Below are 18197 nucleotides of genomic sequence, written 5' to 3' on the forward strand. Positions count from 1 at the left end.
AAAGCATCCTAAGAGACTACTACAAACAACTCTATGCCAATAAAATGGACAACCTGGAAGAAATAGACAAATTCTTGGAAAGGTATAACCTTCCAAGAATGAACCAGGAAGAAATAGAAAATATGAACAGACCAATCACAGGTAATGAAATTGAAACTGTGATTAAAAATATTCCAACAAAAAAAGTCCAGGACCACAAAGCTTCACAGGTGAATTCTATCAAACATTTAGAGAAGAGCTAACACCCACCCTTCTCAAACTCTTCCAAAAAATTGCAGAGGAAGGAACACTCCCAAACTCATTCTATGAGGCTACCATCACCCAGATACCAAAACCAGAGGAAGATACTACAAAAAAAGAAAATTACAGACCAATATCACTGATGAATATAGACACAAAAACCCTCAACAAAATACTAGCAAACAGAATCCAACAACACATTAAAACGATCATACAGAATGATCAAGTTTATCCCAGGCATTCACAGATTCCTCAATATATTCAAATCAATCAATGTGACATACCATATTAACAAATTGAAGAATAAAAACCATATGATCATCTCAACAGATGCAGAAAAAGCTTTTGACAAAATTCAACACCCATTTATGATAAAAACTCTCCAGAAAGTGAGCACAGAGGGAACCTACCTCACCATAATAAAGGCCATATACAACAAACCCACAGTAAACATCATTTTCAATGGTGAAAAGCTGAAAGCATTTCCTCTAACATCAGGAACAAGACAAGGATGTCCACTCTCACCACTATTATTCAACATAGTTTTGGAAGTCCTACCCATGGCAATCAGAGAAGAAAAAGAAATAAAAGGAATACAAATTGGAAAAGAAGTAAAACTGTCACTGTTTGCAGATGACATGATACTATACATAGAGAATCCTAAAGATGCCACGAGAAAACTACTAGAGCTAATCAGTGAATTTGGTAAAGTTGCAGGATACAAAATTAATGCACAGAAATCTCTTGCATTCCTATATACTAATGATGAAAAATCTGAAAGAGAAATTAAGGAAACACTCCCATTTACCACTGCAACAAAAAGAATAAAATACCTAGGAATAAACCTACCTAGTGAGACAAAAGACCTGTATGCAGAAAACTATAAGACACTGATGAAAGAAATTAAAGATGATACCAACAGATGGAGAGCTATACCATGTTCTTGAATTGGAAGAATCAACATTGTGAAAATGACTATACTACCCAAAGCAATCTACAGATTCAATGCAATCCCTATCAAATTACCAATGGCATTTTTTGCAAAACTAGAACAAAAAATCTTAAAATCTGTATCGAGACACAAAAGACCCTGAATAGCCAAAGCAGTCTTGAGGGAAAAAAGCGGAGCTGGGGGAATCAGACTCCCTGACTTCAGACTATATTACAAAGCTACAGTAATCAAGACAATATGGTACTGGCACAAAAAAAAGAAATATAGATTAATGGAACAGGATAGAAAGCCCAGAGATAAACCCACGCACTTATGGTGAGCTAATCTATGACAAAGGAGGCAAGGATATACAATGAAGAAAAGACAGTCTCTTCAATAAGTGGTGCTGGGAAAACTGGACAGCTACATGTAAAAGAATGAAATTAGAACACTCCCTAACACCATACACAAAAATAAACTCAAAACGGATTAGAGACCTAAATGTAAGACTGGACACCATAAAACTGTTAGAGGAAAACATAGGGAAAACACTCTTTGACATAAATCATAGCAAAGTATTTTTTGATCCACCTCCTAGAGTAATGGAAATAAAAACAAAAATAAACAAATGGGACCTAATGAAACTTAAAAGCTTTTGCATAGCAAAGGAAACCATAAACAAGACAAAAAGGCAACCCTCAGAATGGGAGAAAATATTTGCAAATGAATCAACAGACAAAGGATTAATCTCCAAAATATATAAACAGCTCATGCAGCTCAATATCAAAAAAACAAACAATCCAATCAAGAAGTGGGCAGAAGACCTAAATAGACATTTCTCCAAAGAAGATATACAGACTGCCAACAAACACATGAAAAGCTGCTCAACATCACTAATTATTAGAGAAATGCAAATCAAAACTACAATGAGGTATCACCTCACACCAGTTAGAATGGGCATCATCAGCAAATCTATGAACAACAAATGCTGGAGAGGGTATGGAGAAAAGGGAACCCTCTTGCACTGTTGGTGGGAATGGAAATTGATACAGCCACTATGGAGAACAGTATGGAGGTTCCTTAAAAAACTAAAAATAGAATTACCATATGACCCAGCATCCCACTACTGGGCATATACCCACAGAAAAGCATAATTCAAAAAGACACATGCACCCCAGTGTTCACTGCAGCACTATTTACAATAGCCAGGTCATGGAAGCAGTCTAAATGCCCATCGACAGTTGAATGGATAAAGAAGATGTGGTACATATATAAAATGGAATATTACTCAGCCATCAAAAGGAACGAAACTGAGTCATTTGTTGAGACCTGGATGGATCTAGAGAGTGTCATACAGAGTGAAGTAAGTCAAAAAGAGAAAAACAAATATCGTATATTAACGCATATATGTGGAACCTAGAAAATGGTACAGATGAACCGGTTTGCAGGGCAGAAATTGAGACACAGATGTAGAGAACAAATGTATGGACACCAAGGGATGTCTGCATTTCCTAATCCTTCACAGATTGATGGCTTCATAAAATACATTAAAAATTCGTTCTTATGAAAAGAAAAAAATTTTAAACATCAAAATGCAAACCCAATATTTTTATCATTACAGTCAACAGACATGATTATTCTGTCAAATTGCTTTAAATGTTTCTAAAGACTATCAATTCTGTACTTATCTCACCATGAACCAAAACATACACTCTGGGTAGCACTGACTAGAACGTTCTGACTGCACCCTTTCCTCTCTCTCATTTTCTCAGGTTGATCATTGAGTTAGGTGAGTAAGCACGTCAGCTAACAGGTATGAAAACTTCAGCAAGTCTGAAATGTGGTCACCTAGAGCCTTAATATTCAGTTTTACATCCCTTGAACCCTGACTATCAGCCTCATTTCCCTCTTCCTTCTCTCCAATCATTTTATATATGTCTCCTGGCAGACTTCTCTTCCTAAATACAATCCCAATCATAGTACTACTCAAAGCAATTACTCAAAACAATCTCTAAACTCCCTAGTTGAATATTTAAGGCTCTGTCTGTATCATTATGTCTTTAAAATGCCTTTCTTTTCTTATCTCCCACTAGTCTGTATACATGTTCTGTGATTTAGGCAAACTAGACATTTCTGCTGTTCTCCAAATGTTCTTTCATTGCCACCTAAAACCAAGCTCATATTGTCCCTAGCTTCTCTCTATCAGTACGAGTCTTTCAGGACCATTTCAAATGTCACCTCCTTTATAAAGGTCTTTTCTAACTAGATGTAATCTCTCACCAACCCATTAAAGAACTTTGTACTTCTCTTATGGTACTGAAATTATTATGACTTGCATTACTATTGACTATGCAATCATCTTATGCCCCAAACCAGATTTTACTTTTATTTGAATTGTAGGTCCGCTGATTGATGAAAATGGATTAATGGTAACAGATGACACTGATAAACTGACACTAGCCCTGTCATGTGCCAGGTGGTAACCTTATGATGTGGGGAGAGGAAATGTCACCATTGAGAAAACAGCTCCGAATAAAAAATGGTAAACCTATAATGATCACAGCCCATAATTCCTGTTACCCTCACTGTGCTACTTGGTTCCAATCCATACTTCCCTTTCTGAATTATAGGTGGCAATACCTCCCCCATAAACAGGCTGAACAAAAAGGGTAAATTCAAAAGGACAGTATGAAGGGATTAGTCTATACTTTGCCTTAAAAAACCAGCTGCATAAAACAGGATTAGAAAAACAAGGAAGTCTGGGTTTTTTTACAAACTCAATAAATACTCAATAAATAGTGAAGTTCAAAGTTCTAATGAACACTGACCTGATCAATCCTATCTGAAATTTTGTGCTTATTTCTGGACACCACAGTTTAAGAGAGATGCTGGCAATCTGGAATACCTCCTGAAGAGAAGTATGAGGACAGAGAAGGTTTTAAAATCTTATGACATGTAAGTATAAAGGACTAAAGCTGCCTAACCTATAAAAGAACAGAATCTCTGGTTGTTTGAATGCAATTGTTTTTGCTGTAATGTGAAAATGCATTCCTTTAAAAAATTGCATTTTAGTGAACTATACATTAAGAGTAAGAGGCTTATGAGAAAAATATGGCAAGGCTAGACCTTACTTTACAGTTAGTCACTTGTACAACTTCGAAACCACAGCATTAACAAAAACCAAAGTAAATCCAATAAAACTCTAATATACTTAAAATGACATGCTATATTCGTAATAAACAAAGAATTATTATACTAAACATAGGACTTTGAAAAAGCTGAAGATAACAATGAAAGGGGCTACAAGGAAAGGTTGAAACTGCTGAGTTATGGGAAAGAGTAGAGGGACATCATCATTAGAAGTTACAGCGGAGAAGCAGGTCTTGGACAAAATGTAATGATGCCAGAGAGGGAAAGCTCTGGCTTATTGCCTTGTGTTTGTTTCTTTTCCACAAAGATGGGGAGAAACCATGCGACAAATACTTAAATACAGAGTGTACAGCAAAACTGAGCCACGTGAAAGGAATGGAGTGAATGGACATTGTATGCCATACAAAAACCCTCCACAGCTTGTTAGTTCATCTGCATTAGTGTACTTGCATTCAGCTGCTGTTATTCAGTGGTCAAACTATTAACTAAACCATGGCAACTTCTGCCTTATACTGACATACTTCCACTATTTATCAATTGTGTGTGAACTAATCCATGTTACTAAAGCATTGTATGTAACAGAATACACTGTACTTGAAGAACCATCAAGATATATGGGGACAGGGTAGCAAAGCAGGTCAACTGATAGTGATTTGAGACACAGCTCCATTCTAAAATTATAATTTAGAAGGTAAAAACACAAGTACACCATAAAAAAATAAAAGCAAAAGAAAACAATAAAAGAAAACTGAAAGGAGGAAGTTCACAGAAGCTGCCTGTGACTATTCTTCATTTTCAGTAGGGAAAAATACTACTGTCAGAATGACCATAAATTATATCTGAAAATTTGGGGCAAGTGAAAATTTGGGTTTTGAATTCTAGATGGGGGAAAAACAGGACAGAAGAAAAAAGAAGTAGTAAACATAACTCTATCTTAATTTCAATGAAATGCTTACTTTCTTCCTAGACCACAATAAATTTAATACTTTGGAATATAAATTAATGACTAAATAAAATCAAAACCATTTCTATTCTGCATTTACTCCAAGCTCAGAAATGTATTAAGGACCATAATATTCATCATCTCATTGATATTCCCAACAATCCAATGTGTTGTGCTATAGCCTAACCACATTTTAACAGTTAGGGAAACTAAGACTTGGAAGAAAATTTAGTAAACTGTATGCTGCTAACAGATTATTTAAAAATAAGAGAGAAGATGGAATAAAGGAAGGAAGAAAACAAGGAAGGAAAGGAAGAGAGGAGGGAAGAAAAGAGGGAGGGAGACTTCAACCAAGCTGAAGGTGCTCGTAAAATAAAAACGAAGAGACCATGGTATTAAAATCCACTTAAACGCACTGAACCAAATCCTTTTTCTCATCTTTCTGTGATGCCCCAGGTGCCTTTGTGAAGAATTTCCCCCACCCTCCATCCCATAATTTAGGAAAGGGACCAGCAAACAATTGCCTGCAGTCCAAAGCCAGTCCAATGTCTATTTTTTTAAATAAAGTTTTACTGGGATTCAGACACAATCATTGATTTAGATATTGTCCGTAGCTGCTTTCATGCTGTGACAGCAAAGTTAAGTAGCTGTGATGGAGACCACATGGCCTACAAGCCTACAATTCTACTATCTTGTGATTAAGCCTCAAATGCAGATTTTGGCTCAATTTTAGCAATGATAAAGTAGAATTACTACTGGAATTAAAAGCACTCTACTTTTATGGCACGTTCTTCCAGGTACATATTCCTACTTTTATAAAAGTATGCCTACTCCTATTTGATTAGATAAGATGAGGGTTTTCTGTGAATTCTTTATGGTCTTTCAAGCACCAGACAACTGTTTTGTTTAAAAACATATTTCACAAGACTGAGTTAAAGCAGTCTTTATTTCTAAAAGCTGCTTATTAAGTGTGACTTTATTGGATCCAAAAAATTCCCTAAACTAAAAGGTATCAAATTCCTGTCTTTCTCTTTTTAACATCTTTATTGGAGTATAATTGCTTTACAATGGTGTGTTAGTTTCTGCTTTATAACAAAGTGAATCAGCTATATATATATATATATATATATGTGTATATATATATATATATATATATATATATCCCCGTATCTCCTCCCCCTTGTGTCTCCCTCCCACCCTCCCTCCCTATCCCACCCTCCCTCCCTATCCCACCCCTCTAGGTGGTCACAAAGCACCGAGCTGATCTCCCGGTGCTACGCAGCTGCTTCCCACTAGCTATCTATTTTATAGCTGGTAGTGTACATATGCCCATGCCACTCTCTCACTTCGTCCCAGCTTGCCCTTTCCACTCCCCATGTCCTCAAGTCCATTCTCTTCGTCTGTGTCTTTATTCCTGTCCTGCCCTTAGGTTCTTCAGAACCATTTTTTTTTTAGATTCCATATATACGTGTTAGCATATGGTATTTGTTCTTCTCTTTCTGACTTACTTCACTCTGTATGACAGACTCTAGGTCCATCCACCTCACTACAAATAACTCAATTTCGTTTCTTTTTATGGCTGAGTAATATTGCATTGTGCCACATCTTCTTTATCCATTCATCTGTGGATGGACGCTTAGGTTGCTTCTATGTACTGGCTATTGCAAATAATTCTGCAGTGAACATTGTGGTACATGACTCCTTTTGAATTATCGTTTTCTCAGGGTACATGTCCAGTAGTGGGATTGCTGGGTCGTAAGGTAGTGCTATTTTTAGTTTTTTAAGGAACCTCCATAATGTTCTCCATAGTGGCTGTACCAATTTACATTCCCACCAACAGTGCAAGAGGGTTCCCTTTTCTCCACACCCTCTCCAGCATTTATTGTTTGTAGATTTTTTGATGATGGCCATTCTGACCGGTGTGAGGTGATACCTCATTGCAGTTTTGATTTGTATTTCTCTAATGATTAGTGATGTTGAGCATCCTTTCATGTGTTTGTTGGCAGTCTGTATATCTTCTTTGGAGAAATGTCTATTTAGGTCTTCTGCCCATTTTTGGACTGGGTTGTTTGTTTTTTTGATATTGAGCTGCATGAGTTGCTTGTAAATTTTGGAGATTAATCCTTTGTCAGTTGCTTCATTTGCAAATATTTTCTCCCATTCTGAGGGGTGTCTTTCCGTCTTGTTTATGGTTTCCTTTGCTGTGCAAAAGCTTTTAAGTTTCATTAGGTCCCATTTGTTTATTTTTGTTTTTATTTCCATTTTTCTAGGAGGTGGGTCAAAAAGGATCTTGCTGTGATTTATGTCATAGAGTGTTCTGCCTATGTTTTCCTCTAAGAGTTTTATAGTGTCTGGCATTACATTTAGGTCTTTAATCCATTTTGAGCTTATTTTTGTGTATGGTGTTAGGGAGTGTTCTAATTTCATTCTTTTACATGTAGCTGTCCAGTTTTCCCAGCACCATTTATTGAAGAGACTGTCTTTTCTCCATTGTATATTCTTGCCTTTAAAAGGTATCAAATTCTGAAGCATCTTTTAAAATGTGTGGTTTAGAGAAAAAATTTTGTAATGAATAGTCTTTGAATTTATATTCATTTATCAGGATCAGAGGGCTTTTTAATGTTTGCTACCTTATGCTTGCTGAGAAACAACTATAATCAATACATATCACTCTAACAAGCTTGCTATATTTTAAAAAAGAGAATATTTGGGGGAAGATATCAGTTTCCTTCCTAGCAAATATGTAAAAATAAATGGACTTTCAAATAATAAAGAACAATGCAAGAATTCGTTAAAAAAAAAAAATCCAGGGAGATTAATCAGTCTAATTCTCTTCTTCTGGCTGCAGAGAATGCAAAATCCTCCCCGGTTCCTAAGGAAAGGTGAGGAGACTGAGGAATTTTAAAACTGCAAATTTACTAAAACTTAATCTTTGATGACAAGTCACATTTTGTGACTGTCATACACACACGTTTTCAACAGTCATGCTATTACCTATTTTCCCCTACTATATGAAAGAATGATAGTGCCCCACTCTCACCACTTTTATTCAACATAGTACTGGAAGTCCCAGCCATAGCAATCAGACAAGAAAAAGAAATAAAAGGAATCCAAGTTGGAAAGGAAGAAGTAAAACTGTCACTGTTTGCAGATGACATGATACTATACATAGAAAATCCTAAAGATGCCACCAAAAAACTACTAGAGCTCATCAATAAATCCAGTAAAGTTGCAGGATACAAAACTCATATACAGAAATCTGTTGCATCTCTATACATTAACAAAGAACTATTAGAAAGAGAAATTAAGGAAACAATCCCATTTACAATCACCTCCAAAAAAATAAAATAAAATAGCTAGGTATAAACTTACCTAAGGAAGTAAAAGACCTGTATTCAGAAAACTATAAGACACTGATGAAAGGAACTGAAGATGACACAACAGATGGAAAGATATAACATGTTCACAGATTGGAAGAATTAATATTGTTAAAATGAGCACACAACACAAGGCAAGCTACAGATTCAATACAACCCCTATCAAAATATCAATGGCATTTTTTCACTGAAGTAGAACAAATAATTCTAAAATTCATATGGAAACACAAAAGACCCCTAATAGCCAAAAGAATTTTGAGAAAGAAGAACAAAGCTGGAGGTATCACATGCCCTGACTTCAGACTATGCCACAGAGCTACTGTAATCAAAACAGTATGGTACTGGCACAAAAACAAACACATAGATCAATGGAACAGAATAGAGAGCCCAGAAATAAACCCACACACCTATGGTCAAATAATCTATGACAAAGGAGGCAAGAATATACAATGGAGAAAAGACAATCTCTTCAATAAGCAGTGCTGGGAAAACTGGACAGCTACATGTAAAAGAATGAAATATGAACATTTTCTTACACCATATACAAAAATAAGCTCAAAATGAGTTAAAGACCTGAATGTAAGTTCTGAAACCATAAAACTCCTAGAAGGAAACATAGGCAGAACACTCTTTTACATAAATCACAGCAATATTTTTCAGATCTGTCTCCTAAGGCAGAGAAAACAAAAGGAAAAATAAACAAACAGGACCTAATTAAACTTAAAAGCTTTTGCAAAGCAAAGGAAATCATCGACAAAATGAAAAGGCAACCTACCAAATGGGAGAAAATATTTGCAAATGTTATGACCAATAAGGGGTTACTATCCAAAATATACAAACAGCTCATACAGCTCAATATCAAAAAAACAAACAACCCAATCAAAAAGTGGGCAGAAGACCTAAATAGACATTTCTCCAAAGAAGACATACAGATGGCCCATAGGCACATGAAAAGATGCTCAAAATTGCTAACTATTAGAGAAATAAATCAAAACTACAGTGAGGTATCAGCTCACACCAGTCAGAATGGCCATCATCAAAAAGTCTACAAAAAATAAATGCTGGAGAGAGTGTGGAGAAAAAAGAACGTGCCTACACTGTTGGTGGGAATGTAAATTGGTGCAGCCACTATGGAGAACATTATGGAGGTCCCTTAAAAAATTAAAAGTAGAGTTACCATATGATTCAGCAATCCCACTGTGGGCCATATATCTGGAAAAGCTGAAAACTCTAATTCGAAATTACTTAGCCATAAAAAAGAATGAAATAATGCCATCTGCAGCAACATGGATGGACCTAGAGATTATCATACTAAATGAAGTAAGTCAGACAAAGACAAATATCATATGATATCACTTATATGTGGAATCTAAAAAAAAATGATAAAAATGAACTTATTTACAAAAGAGATATAGACTCATAGACATAGAAAACAAACTTATAGTTACCAAAGGGGAATGGGGGAGGGGGGCGGAAATAAATTAGCAGTTTGGGATTAACAGATACATACTACTATACATAAAATAGATAAACAATAAGGACCTACTGTAGAGTACAGGAAACTATATTCAGTATCTTGTAATAACCTACAATGGAAAAGAATCTGAAGAAGAATACATGTATGTATAACTGAATCACTTTGTTGTACATACAATATTGTAAATCAACTATACTTCAATGAAAATTTTTTTAAAAAAAATAAAATAATAAATAAATAAACAACCGATTTAAAAATGGGCAGAATTAAAATAAACATTTTCCAAATAACAAAACAAAACATACCTTTGGCCAACAGGCACGTGAAAATATGTTCAACATCAATAATCATCAGAGAAATGCAAATCAAAACCACAATGAGATATCACCTCACACCTGTCAGAATGGCTATCATCAAAAAGGTCACAAACAACAAATGTTGGCAAAGCTGCAGAGAAAAGGGAACCCTGGTACACTGTTGGTGGGAATGTAAATTGGTGCAGCCACTGTGGTAAACAGTATGGAGGTGCCTCAGAAAACTAAAAATAGAACTACCACATGATCCAGCAATTCCACTCCTGGGTATTTACACAAAGAAAACAAAAACACTAATTCAAAAAGATACATGCACCCCCGTGTTCATAGCAGCACTATTTATAATACCCAAGATATGAAAGCAACCTAAATGTCCATCAACAGATGAATGGATAAATAAGATGTACTTATATACAATGGAAAATTACTCAGTCATAAAAAAGAATGAAATTTTGCCATTTGCAACAACATGGATGGAGCGTATTCTCTTCAGTTGAGAAGTTCAGGGGTGCACCCCTGGGCCCAAGTAGGACAGACATGGGAAAGTCAGTCTATGCCTACCTGTAATTTATTTCCTGCTACATGGACTATGGAAGCAGAGGATTTGTACCACATTTCCCATTTCATTTATACTAGTTTGTGCTGGAGTCCTATCACCCAGAAATAAAGAATCCTAATTAATACAGAAGTTTTTTGTTTGTTTTTTTTTACTGACTGTGTTTTTATGTAAATGATTTATCTAACCCTTTGACTTACCACAACTAAAAATAAAACTCAGACACTAAAGTCAGGACTCATTTTCAGAATAAATTCATTCTATCCCATGTAACAACCATATACGTTGACTTCCATGGTGGCACAGTGGTTAAGAATTTGCCCGCCAATGCAGGGGACACGGGTTCAAGCCCTGGTCCAGGAAGATCCCACATGCTGTGGAGCAACTAAGACCGTGTGCCACAGCTACTGAGCCTGTGCTCTAGAGCTCGCGAGCCACAACTAGTGAGCCCACGTGCCACAACTACTGAAGCCAGCACGTCTAGAGCCCGTGCTCTGTAACAAGAGAAGCCACCAAAACGAGAAGCCCCTGCACCACAGTGAAGAGCAGTCCCCCCTCACCACAACTAGAGAAAGCCCACACACAGCAACAAAGACCCAACGCAGCCAAAAAAAAAAAAAAAAGAACCATATATGCTTGGAGTATAGTATAAAGCAAAATCATATCACTGAATACTTAATGGCTTTTTCATTCTAACATCAAAAAATTTCATTAGTGGATCAAACATGTGCACTTGGAAATATAAACTTATGAGTGAATGATGGCTTCATCATAGGGTTAAAATTTCACGGTAGCAAATTGGTAGGATATGTAGTCAAACTCCATGATATCTCAATATTTAAAGGTTCTACTTTACCTTTCATTTCTTTGAGATGGTGAGGCAAAACTACATTGATGTTGTGAAGAGTATCCTAACCCTAGGAATGTGAGGAAGTTACTTTTGGACTTAGACTATCAGACAGCAGGCAGGTAATTAGATCAGGAGCATCCAAATGCAAATAACATGTAGAACAGTTCCTAATGCAAACTTTGTTTTAAGCATATAGCCAAATGTCCCAAGATTATGATACAACAACTTTAGGAACTTAGATCTTAAAACCCTCAGTAGGTATTCTGGATTACTTCTGGTATGCAGGTAGGTATTTTTTTGCCGTTGTTTTGTGTTATATAAGATTTTCTCTTTTTTTATCCTTGTTGTATTTTTTACTCTCTGCAGGAACTAAAGATCCAGAAAGACATTAGTGCTGCAAGGTAGGCATTTAATCTATAGTAGAAAAATCACTTCATTGTACTTTGGGAAGGGAAAAATGCTTTCCAATTCTGCCAAAGAGGTTCCCAATTCTGTCAAATAGGTTCCACCTTTTTCCTATCTGACTGGCAAGGAAAGTTAGGGCAAAACAGTTAGAAGTTAGAATAGAAATCAAGTTAGAAGTCTTAGAATAGAAAATACGGAAATTTGGTTTTGAAGAGGAAAAAATACATAGATTATGATGCAAGAAGTATGTTTTTTCCTTTGACCTTCAAGAACATGAGCAGAGACAACACTAAGTTCAAACAAACAGGACAACCATTCAAACTGAAAAGGCCCAACAGATCAAAACAAAGGAACTATAACTGTAAATTATGGATTAAAGTGATTATATAATATACTCTCATATACTACTGAATTTTGTTTTAAATGAGCAGAAATAGAGTTTTACTTGGACATATAGAGGTCAATGAGTCTGTGATCTAAGAGTTTCCAAAGAGCCTGCTTGCTATTCTAATAGAGCAAAGTAATTGCTAAAACCAAATTAATTATGCTTGGTAATCACAGGTCACAACTCTTGGATACACAGTGGGAAAACAGTCAACTAGAAACTAAAAATGAAAGTTTAATGAGGCACAAAAATCCCATGTTCTACTTAGGGGAAAAGAAACTAATAAGTCCCTTGGATAGAATGTATAAAAAAAAATAAAGTGTTCCCTAATCTTTCCTATGGTCTATAGTTTATATTCCAGACTATACTGTATTTCCAGTCATTATCAAGATTAAGATCTAATGTTATTTATGACTACTATAATATGCAGGAACACTTGCACAAGGATTTTTGTCTTCTCACTACACTGTAATAAATACCATTAAGTCTCTGAACAACATCAAATTTGGAAGGCAGAAATTTTTCTTACATTAGAGCAAAGCTATATCACCATAGGCTGAAGATGGCTGAGGCGATACCTTAAATCACGACCCAAATCTACATCTATGATAAACTTAGGCCTTTGTCTTAAGGCTTCCTGTTCAGAACTTGCTGGTTCCCTGGTCCATTTAGGCTTTTTTCACACTAACCACAGGTAGTGTGGATCTGGATTTCCTCTACAAAGCATTTTGCAGACCCCTTCCCAAAGTAGCTGCACCCAAGCCACAAGTTGCCTGCATCATATCTTAAAGAATGCCATATACACTGGCCTAACTCAATTCTAGGTCTCTCCAGGACAGTCCAACTTTCAAGGTGCCCGGGATCAACTGCGACATAAATAAAGAAAATGAAACATCCTTTAGCACAGCACAGTTAATATGCAATCCTACTTAAAGACAGAATGCATGTTAAGATAATTTCTAAGAGAGTCTTTCATCCCCAAAAGATTATTAACCAAAGGCAGGTTTTGTTCCAATGTTTAATTTGCTTTTACTAATTTTGTCTTATAAGGAAAAATCCATTTTGAAATGATTCTTAGGGCTACTATTTTAGCTTTTAGGTAACAGTAACTCAGTGGAGCTTCAGGTAATATATTTTTTAATAGAATTCATCATCTGAACAAAATGCTGGCAAACCATGCAAATATTCAGAGTTAAATAATGACTTAAAAAGCTCATTTACATTCTCACACTGATAATCATATACTTTTACCTTGAGCAGGTATGTGGGAATATTGCTGAAATCCACTGGCAACTTCAAAAGGAAACGAGCTGAAAATTCACCAGTCTGCAGGGAACAAAAAGGTTTAATAATAAGATTAAAATAAAAAATAGATCGTGAAGTGACAATTACAGCCAAGGCCACAAGTTCAACCTGTTTGAACTGCAGGTATCTTCAATTTGGGTTTCCTAACATCAAGCAAGAAAAGAAGGTTGAAAAAGTAGGGGAGGATCAAAAAGCACTATTAAATTATTAGTTACTAAAAAGCACAATTAGAATTTTTTAAATTTGCATTTTAAATGTGCAATAGAATTATAACGCAGTAGTATTACCTTTTTGTTTTTTAAAAGGATGAAAAGAATATATGAATGTGTGATTTTTTTTTAATCCAAACAATAGGCACAGACCTGCCCATTCGATTCATCTGACTTTACTAAAGCATTCAGACCACTTCACTAATATTTATAACCCATAAGCTAATGACATAAATCACCATCCTTTACAGTATGTCTGGAAGTAAAAACAAAGGTCAAACTTTGACCCACGCATATGAACCAGTACATCAGTGGGTACCCCAAATAAGACTCTAATCACTTGACAATCTGCTAATATCATTATCATCAACTAAAATTTTTCAGTAATTCTTTCCATGAACTAGTCTCTATAGGAAAGACGTGCAGTGGTTTGGTGATTTAAAACATTTAACTAAGCTTAAAAAATAGCTTCTATTTTTTTCTAAGAGAGAAAACTCATGTAAAAGAAAAAAGTTTCCCTCTCAATTTATGACGATGGGAAATCATAATAATATTTTTTCTTTTTTATGATGGGAAAGGCTAAGGAATCACATTTTTTTAAAAAACTTTGGCATAGTCTAGAGGAGGGGTTTTTCCAACTGGGCTATGCAGACACCTAGGGGTTCTAAGAAACCTCTGCAAAGGCAACAAAGAGGGGTGCTGAGCTGGTGGGGTCCTGGGTCTTCCAGCCTCTCTGACAGCAAGCCTGCAGTGCAGCTTGGGATTTTGACATCTTGGGTTTCATTATGAAATTCTGTTTGAATAAAGAACTCTGGGGATGATCTAGAGCTACTCTAAAGAGGGGGTCTCCACCTTTTTCATATTATGACCACTAGACAGCTCCCTGAATCTCCACTGTCTACCCCCTTAAAAAAGTGAGCACCCTAAACTCCCTAACGCATCTTTAAACATAGCAGGCAGTTACAAACAGTTTTTATGGATGGGTGGATGAACGCACATAAGGAGGCAGGCACACCTCTTACAGAAGATTCCACAAGAGCCACCACCCCTTTCTACAAACACCCAAGCAACTGGCTTCAAGGTCCTGGCCCTAGTTTTAAAACTCTGACCTAAAAGCTTGAAAATGCAAACAGAAATATAAACCTTGAGCTCAAAAGATTAAAATGATAAATAGAATCTGCATAGTTGTGTGTTGTTTTACTGCTTACAACATCTTTTAACTTACATCAACCTCTGGCTAAGGACAGAGCACTTCTTCATCACCACAAGCCTAACCCCATGACAGAAAAGGCAGAAAAGAGAGAACCAAATGGACAGAATCAAAGCTGAGGTCCCAGCAGTCACTGGGTGGCCAGGAATGCCAACGGTGAGAAACAGCGATACTCCTCAGAGCTGAGCGGCTGTGCTCTTCCTTTGATATTTGTTCCTCATTTCCGTAAATGGTAATTCCATTCTTTCAGTCTCTCAGACCAGAAACCTCAGGATCATTCTTGACACAGTACGGAACCCCAATCGTGCAGGCTACCTGCAACTCAACGCTTGAGAGAAGAGTTACGAGCTACTTAAGGATCTATAAACAGCTCGTCATCGTGGACGGGAGGAGGTTTGTGAAAGATCCTAATAAAATTCTTACCTTCTGTTATAGTCCAAAATTGCTAGAAAGATGTGGTTTCCGTGTAATGTTAAGCTCCTAGAGGACTAACATATCCTGTGAAATGTGATTCTTTGGCCCTAAGTACAAGAAGTCATACTTTGAAAGGGTTAAGTATAGGAGCAACAGAGTTATATGGGAACTTAAAGAGGAGCATCTAGCTCAGCAGGAGTTTGGGAAGAAGAACAGAAACGTCTTCCTTTAGTGCTGCATACAGTACTATAGAGGGAGGAACACTCACAAAAGAATACACGTTCCCAACAATTGCCTCCATTCCTTCTCCTATATTCTCTATGTTTTCCTGTTTACCCACTCACTCCCATCAGCACGCAAACATCATTAAAAAGGTCTTTCTTGACTTCATATCCCTCTTCAGGTCTCATCTCATTTCTCTGTTCTACTTTACAAAATAATCTCCTGTAAAGAATTAGTCTATATTCAAGGTCTACATTTCCTCTTCTATTATTCTCTCCAGAACCCTCTCCCAGTCAGCCTTTCCTCCACACCTCGCTACCAAAACAGCTCATCAAGGTCACCAATGACCACACCATTGCCAAATCCAATGGTCATTTCTCAGTCCTCATCTTATTACTGTTCTATCAGCCGCATTCCGACATAGCTGATCACTTTTTTCCTGGAACATTCTTTACTTGACTTCCAGGATCCCAGTCTCTCTTGGCTCTTCTCTGCCTCTCCACGGGCCCTCCCTCTGGTCTCCCCAACCTCTAAATGCTGTAGTGTACAGCGCTTAACCCCAAGACCTCTTTTCTTTATCTACACTCCCCCAGGTGAGCTCATCCAGGTTCTTGACTTGAAATACCATTTATATGCTGATGATTCCCAACTATTTTATCTCCATCCCAGACCTCTTCCTAATTTGGGTTTCATTTATCCAACTACCACGATGAAAACCAAAATCCTGATTTTGTGCTTTTCCTTTGATATTTATTCCTCATTTCAGTGAATGGCAATTTCAATCTTTCTGTCTCTCAGGCCACAAACTTCAGCGTCATCCTTGATTCCTATCTTTCTCTTGCTTCCACATTCCAAATGGCAGCAAATCCTACTGACTCCATTGTCAATTTCTATCCTCAGTCCAGCCACTTCTCACCCCCTCCATAACCACCTGATCTGAGCCATTATTATCTCCAGCCTGGATGACTGCAACTACCCCTAACTGCTTCTGCCCTTGCTCACTTGCAGTTGATTCCCATCACCACAGGCCGAGAGGTCTTTTCAACACACTCATCAGATTATGCTCCTCCTTTGCTCAAAGTCTCAAATGGTAGGGATTTATCTCCTTCACGGAGGAGTCTGACAAGGTAACAATTGAGCAAAGATGTGAAAAATACACAAAAAAATGTGTATTTTTGAAAACAACAATAAAAGGAGTGAAATGTGAGATTTAAAAAATTAAAACAGCTCTTGTACATATAAGGTAGTCGGAAAGATAATTACATATTTAGCACTTGGACTCATTTGAACTGCTAGTTATTTTAGTCCATGCACTGCACTGTAGCTCTTTTGCCCTATTTTAGTTTGTACAATGTATTTTTATTCTACTGGCTATTTTAGACCAACATTCTTTTAAAAATGCTCAGACAATCCCTACTTTATCCCTTCTCAAAATGTTGATCCTAGAACTAATATAAATTTATGTTTATTGGCAAAAGACTGATTTATACAGCTAAATTTGTAATAAGAGAAATGCTGATCTCAGGACTAATATTAATTTGTGTTTATCAGCAATGGGCTGATTTACACAACTAAATTCAAAATAAAAGAAACTTAAGTGTGAAAAGAATTTGGTCTACTGGAAACCATAAAAAGTGCTTTATCATCTCCAACTTTCAAGCCTACTATACATTCTTTATTTTGCCTTTGAGAGAATAAAGAAAACTTAGTACTTGTTTCTAACAGCGTTGGAAATGTTGGAGACTAACGTTCTAGAATTCCGTTTTCAGTTCTGCCACTGATTTTCCTTGTGACCTATAAGCTAATCTTTTTTTGTGAAACTGAGTAAATGGTGATTTAAAACATGTCTTAATGTAAATTTTGAGCCATAAACATCATATGAGGAGCAAAACACAAGTGAAAAATCCTCCTGGAGTTCTCCCTCAGACAGTGACCCTTCCTTTGTTTTTATATTTGAAGTTTCAACAGTTATTCAAGCAATTTACTGCCACTCTGTTGCAACGTCAAAGATTGCTTCCATAGCAATCTTTCCTGTAAGCCGAAAATGAGACATTTAGATGTAGCCAAGTCAACATAATCGTTTGATTTTCCTTTTATCAATCCTTGGTCAAATCTTCTCTTGGATAGACGCAGAAGATTATCTGACCTATGACTGTTAAAATGTCAGCCGTTCTGCCAACTGCCTTAATGGCAATTTTCCCAGCATTAG

The 18197-nt window shown here is 36.5% G+C and overlaps 1 protein-coding gene across 3 annotated transcripts in view; it reads right to left on the reverse strand.

The window, feature by feature from the left end:
* The window catches only part of BABAM2 (BRISC and BRCA1 A complex member 2), a 434786-nt gene that overhangs the window by 271058 nt on the left and 145531 nt on the right, over positions 1 to 18197 (reverse strand). For all 3 annotated transcript variants that reach the window (XM_067703374.1, XM_067703375.1, XM_067703376.1), the window contains one exon: positions 13880 to 13954. In XM_067703374.1, coding sequence (XP_067559475.1) covers positions 13880 to 13954 — 75 coding nt within the window. The remainder of the gene's footprint in view (positions 1 to 13879; positions 13955 to 18197) is intronic.

Source organism: Pseudorca crassidens, chromosome 14, assembly GCF_039906515.1.
Source record: "Pseudorca crassidens isolate mPseCra1 chromosome 14, mPseCra1.hap1, whole genome shotgun sequence".
Taxonomy (NCBI): Eukaryota; Metazoa; Chordata; class Mammalia; order Artiodactyla; family Delphinidae; genus Pseudorca; species Pseudorca crassidens.